Source organism: Parasteatoda tepidariorum, chromosome 6 (assembly GCF_043381705.1).
Source record: "Parasteatoda tepidariorum isolate YZ-2023 chromosome 6, CAS_Ptep_4.0, whole genome shotgun sequence".
Classification (NCBI taxonomy): Eukaryota; Metazoa; Arthropoda; class Arachnida; order Araneae; family Theridiidae; genus Parasteatoda; species Parasteatoda tepidariorum.
The window spans coordinates 2,793,824-2,805,384 of record NC_092209.1 but is presented as its reverse complement, the minus strand read 5'-3'; the positions used below and the strand labels follow the sequence as shown (position 1 = coordinate 2,805,384).

Genomic DNA, 11,561 nt, shown 5'->3' with positions numbered 1-11,561 from the left:
GCAAATGTTGAGTGTAGGTCACTCAAATGATTACTAACAATTATCTAAAAATGTAAAAATTTGATCCTTAGTTCAAAAGATATTAAAAAGTTCTGTTTTTATTCGTTGTATTTTACTTCTTGATAGAAATTAGAAATTATTTTCGGCTTTGTTTTTAGCAAAAGAATTAAAAGTTACTTTGAGTTCTATGTAGGCCTAAGTAGGACTCCACCCCTTGCGGTAAACCAGTAATCTTCCGAATAAAAAAAAAAATCGGGAATTGTTCTTAATGAAACGTAGCTTAGAACCAACTAAATTTATTTTGAAAGCAAAATAGTTTGTACAGAGAATCCATTGCCTCAAACGGGAATACCAATAGCCATTATAGAGGCATTTTTAATAATATTTATTTTACTTTTAAAGCTTAAATATTTATTTCAATGTATGTCTTAAGATTCCTTGTCAAAAATACAGGAAAAAAAATACGCAAGAGTAATTTTATACAAGTGTCAAAATAGTCAGAAGTGTCAAACTAATATTTAAGAGAGAAACGAATATTTAATTATGTGCCGATTCAGGTGTTTTCTATGATTATAAATGAAAATTATTTCACTTCAGGCCACTATTTATCGATATTTTGCTTAAATAAATAAATCCGTTTGAAACGGGGGTCTCATATTTGGCGATGCAAACTAGTTAGGCTTCGAAATTAATTTGTTTCTCCCAGTGTTCGAAAAAAACTACATTTTCTTCGTAGTTAACTATCACTACAACTACTTTAATACAATTGTAGTAAACTAAAACAACCTTTTATTTAAATGTAGCGGCAGCAAACTACTTTCGAAAAATAGTTACTACTTCACTACTTTTACTAGACATACTTTACCGAAGAGCATACTTTACACCGATATTCAAAATGGTTTTGATTGAAAAATTGACTTAGTCAAATATGAGAAAGAAATGTCAATTCACGCTTACATGATACAGTTTGTTATTCCAAAGCACTTTTTTTAAGAATTTGTTCTTTTTTAACCTTTAAACTCTGTTCTCTTCTCGACAGTAAATATTCAATTTAAGAAATGATTGGAAATTATCAAATAGTTGATATTTAAGAGATAAATGCTTTTTTTATATCCTCCAAGATATAAAGTGCAAAATTAAAAACAGACCATCCTGAATAACTTTATGTGTAACGAACGGATCTTCGCGTTACTTAATCTTAATGGTTCGATTTCCAAATGAAAAAAATGAACGAAACAATATAAGAATATGGAGAAAAAGAAACTGCTGCCAACCAAAATGAAAAAAAATTTTTTTGCTGGAGTATCAGATATAGATCTTATCGCTTTGCCAAAGAGGCAATCTCATCGCGTGCGTTAACGGATATGCAATGGATTTGCACCTCTCCTAGGAAAATTTGCCACAGAGAAACCTATAGTAATCTAGGGCGACCTATGGTTGCCATTGAAATTCGTATGGCAAGATACCATACGCCTACGGTAACCATACAAATCTGTATGGAATTTATATGACGCAACACCATAAGTCTATGGCAACCATAGAAATATGTATGACAAGATACCATAGGCCTATGGTAACCATAGAGATCTGTATGGCATTTATATGGCATGGCACCACAGGCCTATGGCAACCAAAGAAATTTGTATGGCAGGATACCATAGGTCTATGGTGACCATAAAGATTTGAGTGGCATTTATATGGCAAAACACCATAAGCCTATGGTAACCATAAATATCTAATTCGAAAAATATTTTGAGTTTGAACTTAGTCTCTTTACTAAACGTTAAAAGTAGTAGCCAGAAATCTCTTCAAACTACTGTTTTTTGCATGCGCACTACAAACTACACTACTTCTTTTAAAAAGTAACTCACTACAAACTACAGAAAAAAAAAGTAGCAAGCAGAGTAGTTTTTCTTCTAGAAGCTCACTACTTCCGACCACTGGTTTCTCTATTCATCTTCTCGAAGGTTTCTCTATTCTTCTCCTACTTATCTTCTATTTGTATACCACATTACTAGGTAAACACCAAGAAGAAGTGGCCGATTTTAGTTTCCCAAAATACTTGCAGTTTGCATAATACTGTTATACTATTTATTTTAATAATAACTAAATAAGTCGGTTAAAGGGAAGTTTGTATTTCAGATAATAAAAGATTTATTGACTAAAGGAAATGTTATCTTTCTTTGATCATCAACTCAGTTACAGTTTTTCTTATCACTTGTAAGTAACCTCGAAGACCGCCATCTAAAACAAGACAAGCCAAAAAATTCAATCTCAATGCCTAAGTTGGATAAATTTTTTCAATAAATGCTATTGAACTACTTTTAAAAAATGTTATTTTATTTATCCTAATCTTTCAAATAATATTTATAACTAATACGTCTGCTTATGGCACAACGAGGAATTTTATTAAAAACAAGCATTGTTGAATTTTTATTAGCATAGATAAACTATTTTATCTCTCATAACATTGCCATCATAAAATATTTTTAAGTAATAAACATTTATCAAGATGACTCACATTCACCGCCGAAAAAAACACATGTCCACTGTTAGTCATCTTCAATATTATATAATTCAACGACGATCACTAATCAACTATATTTTTATCGTTGATTCAGAAATAACAGAAAAGTGTAAAACGTCGAATCAGTTTATCTTTCCGAACATGTAATATTTCTTCCGACATACAGAAGTTACATGGTTGAAATGTCAGAGATTATCTCCGTTATCTAAAATTGATAAATCTGATCAAACGAGGAACCCTTTGTTCTTAATCAATCAGTTCATTTTTCTTTTATTCTCTATACTCAAAAATAGTTTTTAGTGATGTGGTTTCTGATTACAAAATCAGGTAAATTCTACATTCAGTGCAAATAACTTTTGTGAGAATATTGGAGTTCTAATTTTAATAATTATTTCTTTTTAAATGAATCGGTTTTGGTGATAATGTAATTAAATATGACAGCTAATAACCCGAAAGTAGTTTTCAAGATTTTGATTCTTGGAGATGCAAGTAAGTGACTACCATTTCTTTCATTACTGTTTCTTTGATTTTATTAATTATCCTTAAAGACTTTTTAAGTTTTATGAGGCTGACATATTTCTAGAAATAAAAAGTAACAAGGAGTTGATCTCCTGTAAAATAGAATTGAAATGTTCGAATATGTTTCACCTTTACAATAAAGAAATTCTTGGATTAGATTAGTCAGCATGTTGCCTGGATATGAGCCCAATCGAACATATTTAGATTAATCTTGGTGAAAGGGCCTCTAAAACCATATCACCCCCTAATATAATGCAGCAGCCGGAAAGCAATAAAAGAAAAAGCCTTCCATTCTTTCATTGATTCTATGCTTCATACCTGAAGAGCATCGCTTTTAAAATATCCCTTATTTCAATCCCGGAAATAAATCACATTTTCTGTTTATTACCAGTTTCTGTCTGTTTATATAAAATACATTTTTTGTTTACCCACAAACAGTGTCAATATAATTCATAACGATCTTATGCCTAGGGCTATAATTTCATTCCTCATGTCCAAGAATACCAATACACCATACATCAGTCAACAAATTATTTTCCGATTCGCAATTTATATACAAAATCATAACATCATCCTAATTACCCCACATAAAATATTATGTAGGATCAAGTGTACCGATCGTAAAGACCCCAGTAGAACTTCGAAATCACTTACTGTAGTCAGTAAGCGTGACAAGCAGCCTGCATAGGGACCGAGAGAGCGCGGTATCGGCCCTCGTTCTATCGTGAAGTGTTCAACTTCGCCCCCGATATAAATGATACAGGAAACTATTGGTGGCTCTTAAAGAGTTAAGTAATGGTTTGTAAGCATAAGAAATGGGACCTAAGGGGTTAAACAATTGCAATTGAAGTTATGAATTTTATTTTCAGCTGTTACAATTGTCCCTTTACTTATTGTTACAATCGTCCTCAAGACGCCATTTCAGCTTCATTCGTTAAAAACAATGCTAGTTAATTAACAAAACTAATCTTTTTTTTTTTTGAAATGTTAATTAAGGTGTCCACTTACATATTCGGTTTATAATTTTTATTTGTTTAAACAAAATTACTTTGTTGCAATATAATATTCTAATACCATAAAAAGTACTTACGTAGCGTGAAAATATCTTTTGTGATGTAACTCTTTCAAAAGTACATAAAAATGGTTGCCAGCAGGGCTGTACATGTAGATTAATTAAATACACCTTGTGTGCCACCTAGGAACCAAATCCAGAACCCGACACTCGAAATTTTTGTTCTGTTACAATCGTACCCTGTTACAATTGACCCCACTCTCCCCTACTTACCTACCTACCTTATAAATCAAGCAGTGTTCATAATATCACTGATAATATGTGGATGACAAAAATGGGAAGGAATGGATTAAGGGCTTGAATTAAAAAAGATTTTGAAAAACAACTGAACAGAAATTCACAAATGTTTTCAAACATTTTATTACATTAATTTTAACAGTTTCATTAATTTTAAAATTTTTTGCCTCAAACAAAAGAGAAAAAATTGTTGTTGTTGTTTTTTTATCTAAAGAAAATTCTCTATGCGTTTCGAGGTTCAAAAGAATTAAATTAGTTTGAGATAAAAATTCACTTACATTAATAAAAAAATTTATTTAATAATTATCTTAATAATAGGTATTATTGATTTAGATTTTTTTTTAAATAAATTTGAGACTCCTTTAAGATATTCTTCTAGATGCTTTCTTCTATTAAAACATTTGCCTTCGATAAACAGTGTTCCAAGTTGCATTGTTGCTATTGGGATACCTACAAGTGACGTAGTATGGGTATCTCGATCCTGATGGGTTGTTGAAAAGTGGCATTTGTTTATGTTAGCAACTCTTCTTTCTATTCTATTTCGAGTAAGCCAAGCCCGTTCAGCATCAATTCTCTTCATAAACGCATTTTATATTCTGTCACAAAAATTCTCTCACTAAGATTTCAATTCTTTCACTATACATTTACACAAAGATAGACACGAAACCATGTAGAAACAAACTAATTACGAATCGAAATTGCCAGGTACACAAAACAAAATTAAGGTTACAATAGAATACAAAAACAAATAATAAATCCAAGTCAAGTAAAAGACGTAGACGAGAAAGGATTATACTTCAGCAAATTTGTTGTACGATACAGCGCTGTATTTAATCAACTTCACGTTCATTCTAACTTATGTGGAAAAACTTAGCTTAACTTTAACACGCCATCTTGCTGATAAACGATCAGCCGATGCTGACGTCATAGGTCACATGAGTGGACATAAGTAAAGTGAAAGTACCCAATGATAGAGGAGATGCTTCACTTGCTTTATTTTCCCGCTCTTAGGGAAAAATACTAGGACTCTAATTAGATTCTACGAACTATACTGTAGACTGACTATATTTCATTTTCCATTATTATTTTATTATTACATTGGTTCATTGTTATTTTGTTTTTGCTTTTCTGTTTTTCCTTTATTTCTACACTTGTCTTTATAATATGCCATTAAAAGTACAAAAAAAACTTTGCTTTTGTCAATTTTATTTGAACTTAAATTATATGAAAAATAATTTTGTCCATTTTTTAGTGGTTGGAAAAAGTTGTCTCCTTCAAAGGTATGCTGACGATAGGTTTTCAGGTTTGTGAAAGTTTTTTTTTCTCCTGTTTTTAAAAAAAAGAGTTTAAATTATTGATTCAAAAACTTTTGCAAAGAATGTTAGCAATATAGAATTCGTAGAAGAATGAGCTTTCTCTATCAAATATTTCTTTTATGTGTGATAAAAATTTTTCTGTGCTCGATAAAAACTAAAGTTAAATTAAAGAAAACATGTATTAAGGAAAAAAACATAAAAGCAATCCTTATGATATTGGACTATGAAATATATTTAATGTAGTCGGTCTTTATATTTGACAGAAAAGTTTGGGTCAAAATGCTTTGAATCGAAAATCATTCTCAGACACGACATTGTAAAATATTCTTTATCAAGGCAAAAATAAAATATATGCAATCTTCGAGCCAGAAAAAATCAATTCCAATAAACAATTGCTTCCAACAAGTTTTTTTTTTAAACTCTTAAGGATTTTTCAATTAGATAATCATCACAAAATACTTGGAAAAAAATGACGTGTGTATTTTCTGATAACGTGTATTATTCATTCGAAACAGAAGGTAACAAAACCTTACTTGGAAAAAAAATTGATGAGCTTTTCATAAAAATATTTTTTAAGCAGTTTCATAGAAACTGCATATTATTTCCATGACGAATCTTTGAAAACTCGGATTGTAAACCTTAAAACATTCTAAGTACCTGAGAATACATTTTAATAATTAACACTTTTTTTTTACTTGGCCTGAGCTTAGTATTATCTTTACATAAATTAATTTTTTATGATTCATCTGTTTTTAAACTCAGCACAGTAAGATTTTTGGTATCATAGTCAGATAATAATACATTTTAAACGTGAGCAATATTTTTTCTTATTTACTTTGAGCAAACTCAGAATAAAAATTTGATGATTGTTTATTGACTCATGTTTTTAACTTCAAAGCAAAGAAAAGTTTGGAAATTTGGTATCTAACAGTTTATTAACTTTATTCACTTTTCAGGAAATTGAAGTGCAGAGAAATCATATGAAAATTTTCCAAAAATTCGTCATCGAGAACGTGTGAGAAACGTATTCGATAAAAACGGTTATTTTATTAAACGAATCATCACAAAACAAAAATATAATGAATGACATAAAAACTTCATTAGTTTCAAAAAATAAGAAGATGGTAAGAAAAGTCGCCATGAGTGTTAAAAAAGTAGGTGACCATTCAAAAACTCGCCAGACGAGGATGAGGAAATTAAAAGTTATTTCAAAGAGAAAAGGTAAAGTTGTCATAGAAATTTATAAAATAAAGACGAAGGAACAAAATTGGAAAAACCGCAGTGACAAAGAGAGACAAATCAGGTCATAATGCCCAAGCTCTGTGAGAAGGAATCGAAGAACTCATGTTGTCAACAAGGAATGAGGACATATGAATGAAACAATAAAATTCTCTAATTCACGATTTTTTATCCATTCCTCTCCATACCGCTTCGAAATGCGCACCGACCAGATTAGCCTCTCTCGACCACTGCGTTTTTCTTTCTTTTTCTTTTCAGTTTTGTTTTTCACCTTTATTTTACGAATTTCTTTGGTAACTTTACGTTTTCTGTTTCAAATCAATTTAATTTACTCATTCACGACTGACGAGTCTTTACAAGATGCTCCCATTTTTCAGCGCTCGAAACCTTTCGACATTTCTTACCATCTTCATATTTATTTAAAGTAAATGAAGTTTTTACATCATCATGTATAGGTTGTTTTGTTATTAGAACATGAAATGCGTCTTTTCTATCGAAGCTTGTGATATTAAGGTTTGATCTATGTTGTCTTTTGTTTGCATTTCATATCATTATTACAATAGTGCAAGAACAGCCATTTTTTCTGATTGCAGAGAATGTTCCTCCTACTATCGGTGTGGACTACAGACCAGTATATCGCGAATTCAGGGGACAACTTACCAAATTAATGATCTGGGACACGGCTGGCCAAGAGAAGTTTAAATCTATCACTAAATCGTGAGTGCATCACATTACCTTTTATTTATATCTCTAGATTCTGAATTTTAATACACGTACATGTCCGTACAGGTTTTACCACGGGGCGCACGGAGCGATTATTGTGTATGATGTGACGCAGAAGCATACACTCTACGCCCTCCCGAAATGGACTCAAGAATTGAAGCATATTTGCGGACATTTACCCATTGTCATTGGTAAGCTGATATATCGTACAAGTAATTATTTTTTTACAGCATTATTAGATAAACTAATTTTAACTCTTATTCCTCACGCTATTATTCAAGTAATTAACACAACAACAACAACAAAAATGTTTCTTCGAAAAAATTAATACTCAAGATATTTTTTGGCAAAGTTTTTTTTATGTTGTCATAAATGATACTATAAATCTCACCTACTTTTCTCCGTTTCTGCAGTGGACTGATCGTAAAGACACGGTTCCCAGTAGAACACCGAAATCAAGCATCAGTCAGTAAGTAGGGTCAGGCTGCGATCAGTAAGCGGGAGGGTGAATGCTTTGATCAGCCTGCGTAGGGATCGAGGATGAGCGGTATTGGCCCTCATTAAACTGCTTTGCCATAAAGTGCTCGACTTTGCACACAGATCATCAAGCTACCAAAGCAGGGGAGCCTTCCCCTCTGCAGAGCGATCGCATGTCTTTGGCATGTCTTCGGATCATCCTCAGGGATGTTTCCCAGACTGTCGTCAATAGCCCATTATGCAGCTCTAGTGCGACATAGATAAAGTATCTACCTACCTTCTCTAAACGCTTTCCTTTTCGTAAATTTTTATAACTGTCGCTAAACAGCAGACTAAATTTTTCGGGTTTACGACTACTAATGTTCAACTCCGCAGCCTTGTAATTTTGAACTGAATCCAGAGGACAAGGGAACTCTTCGATCTAGTATTGAGAGAAATTTGCCTTCGTGGAGGACGTTTTGACTGAACTAACCCCTATTTGCGTTACACGGAGAGGAAACATTGATGTTGGTTGGTTGGTGTCGTATCCTCTATAGAATCATATTTCATGGTGTGCTTGAATAGTTTTTGTTATTTCTATGGCATTAAAAGAATACAAATCCTCTTCTGTGGGGTAGTTTAAGAGGTGAAGGCCTGCAGCGACTGCAGGGCAGTTAAAAACATGATATGGTGTCAGTTCCACATTAAGACAGTTGCCACAGTTTTGATATTTTCTAGTCTTATCTGTAGAAATTTTCATGTTTTTATGATGTTTTGTTCTTAGTCTGATGAGAGTAGTGGCTGTCTTCCTATCGATGTCAAGATTAGTTATTTGATCGTGGGCTTTGATTTTTAAAGGGGTGAATAGTCTTGATTTTGCATAAGCATTTGCATCTGCCAACGTGGTTGGGATTGAGTTTTGATTTAGATCTCTGGCATTTTTAGCCAAGGAATCAGCTATTTCATTAAACTCTAGGTTCACATGGGCGGGAATCCACTGCAAGAAGCAATTTTTCCGGAGGCGCTGAAGTTGTCCAAGTTGTTCTATGATATTCAGGACAAGGCTTGAGGTACCTTTGCTGAGGGCCTGTAAGGCAGACCTGCAGTCGCTGAAGATGGTGATACCACTAAGCTGCTCCGAAGGTTCAAGATTGATGTACGTTTCGATAGCCGTAGAAATGGCTATCAATTCTGCTGTAAAATTAGATGCGATTTTTCCAGCACCAGTTGCGAATTCTCGTCTTTGATCATCAGGAAGGAGCAGTACCACTCCCGCACCTCCGTTGGTGAAGGTGGAGTCAGAAGATCCATCAGTAAAAGCCCTGACATGATTGAGGCCAGATAGAGAGTCGATAGTTTTCATCCCAATTTCCTTGAGTTTATTCGCGTGGTCTTTTTTCGAGCAGGGCTCGATGAGTTCTAGACAGATTGTCGTATTCTCTGGAACAACTCCAATAGCGGGAGTTTCGTTTCTGATAAGACAGTCTTCGGGTTTAAGGTGAATTTTTTCTCTGATGGCCCTGTCAAACAGAAGGGGATTATTCGCACACACATTTGAAAACATCATGAGGAGGGGGGTTGCCAGAGCCTACGAAGAGGTTGGACTTCTGCCTGTTGGTCCGCGGGAGGTATTTTATTTCCCTCCTACCACCCAAAGGTATTAGCCGATGGAGGCATTCCCCGATCCGCCACCTGGGGACGCGCTCTCTAGGGGTTACAGGCTCCCCCGAGAGAACATTGATGTTATTTACGTATTTTCGATGTACTTAATTTCTTAGAGGAAATAAAAGAGACTTTATCAATTAACCTTTCGAGATTGCCACGGGTGACTAAAAATACAAAAAGTGCACACTCATAAAATTCAAATGCTTATTAAAAGAAATCAAAATCGACAACTTCGTACATCATTTTAGTGTTAATTTATACTACTGAAAGTAATTGCAAAAAATTTTTGTATATGAATACTATGAAATGTAAGTCATAGTGGTACATACAATTGAATATTTTAAAAGATAACAAATAAATAAAAGTAAATTGAGTCTCTACTACTTTTTACAAAAATAGTCTCCGGTGGCATCCCAAGCTCTTTCTAAAACGATAGCGATGGTTTATATAGATCTGGTATTAAATAAATAAAAAAAGTTTATAGTTTGAAAAGTGAAGCATTCCATTACGCGACCATTTTTATTTATTGTATTCTGTATCAGTTAATTTGTAATTGTTTGTAAATAATCATTCTTTTTCTCTCCAAGTGGGCAATAAATGGGATTCAAAATCCAGTGATAAGCTGACAGAAGAAGAAATACAGCCATTCATCTACGAGTTGGGTTACGCCAATAATCATTTCCTCATCAGCGCCAAAACTGGAGGGAATGTCGCCACGGTAACACATTTTCAATATACAAACTCTACATTACATTATTAACGCGTTGACTGCCACGTCAACCATATTCTGGTAACAGCAAAGTTTCTGATCAGGAAGCGTCACCCATATTCAGGTGACAGCAGAGTATCTGATCGGGCAGCGTCACCCGTATTGGAGTGACGCTTATTTGACAACGTGCGAAGGATATTCGTATGTATTTGAAAAGATATTTTACAAGAAGTAACAAACTATTGAATTGTTATAAACGTAATACAAAAATGGGTTTATTAAGAAAAATATTGTGTGCCTCGTAAAAGTTTTCTTGTTCACTGCAATTTGACTTACTAAGAAATAAGTTTTCCATTTTTCTTTAAAAAATTTCAACGAATTAGGGTAAATACTCCTCTTTACTCTGCAAAGATTCTAACTAATGGTGTAAAGTGGCGAGAAGCAGAAGCGGACACAAATAAACAGATATGATACAGTGGATGCAAACTGAGCGAGATATTATTCTTGTGACCACCAGAGACTCGCATTATTAAAATATCGGTGGGAGTACTTAGCCGAGGCCTGAAGGAGATATCACTGCAAACGCGTGCGGCAGTCAACGTGTAAAAGTAAAATAGTTTTGAAATTAAACGGATAAGCGAGAAATATCGTATCAGTTATATTCAAAAATTTATGCATATTTAAAAATGTTGGATAATATACAGAAGTGATGTATCGGCTTGATTTAGGATGAAAAGATCATTTTGTTAAAAAATATATACTAGCGTTAAGAAAAGTAGAAATCGCAGAATCGTCTTTATTATAATGCATCTCTCCCTGATAACCAGTTCGTTTCTTCGTAGTCATGGAATAAATAATAATAGACTAATAGACAAAAAATCAAAAACTTTGAAACAAAATCAATAATGACAAACTAAACTGCATCAAATGATTTATTTTTTACTAAAAAAATACATAACATTTAGAAGTATTTTACTGTCACACTCTAACTAGCCTGTGAGAATGTAGGAACGGAATGGTCTCTCTCTCTCTCTCTTTCTCTCTCTCTCTCTCTCTCTCTCTCTATATATATGGCGCTGCTGAAAAAGAACAATTAGG

The 11,561-nt window shown here is 33.3% G+C and overlaps 1 protein-coding gene across 1 annotated transcript in view; it reads left to right on the top strand.

Annotated features, from left to right (window-relative positions):
* Window positions 1–2,769: 2,769 nt before the first annotated feature.
* LOC107453909 (ras-related protein Rab-35-like) overlaps window positions 2,770–11,561 on the top strand; it is a 12,449-nt gene continuing 3,657 nt past the window's right edge. Inside the window, exons 1-5 of the mRNA XM_016070926.3 lie at window positions 2,770–3,016; window positions 5,608–5,658; window positions 7,504–7,627; window positions 7,700–7,824; window positions 10,342–10,472. Coding sequence (XP_015926412.1) covers window positions 2,962–3,016; window positions 5,608–5,658; window positions 7,504–7,627; window positions 7,700–7,824; window positions 10,342–10,472 — 486 coding nt within the window. The 5' untranslated portion in view covers window positions 2,770–2,961. The remainder of the gene's footprint in view (window positions 3,017–5,607; window positions 5,659–7,503; window positions 7,628–7,699; window positions 7,825–10,341; window positions 10,473–11,561) is intronic.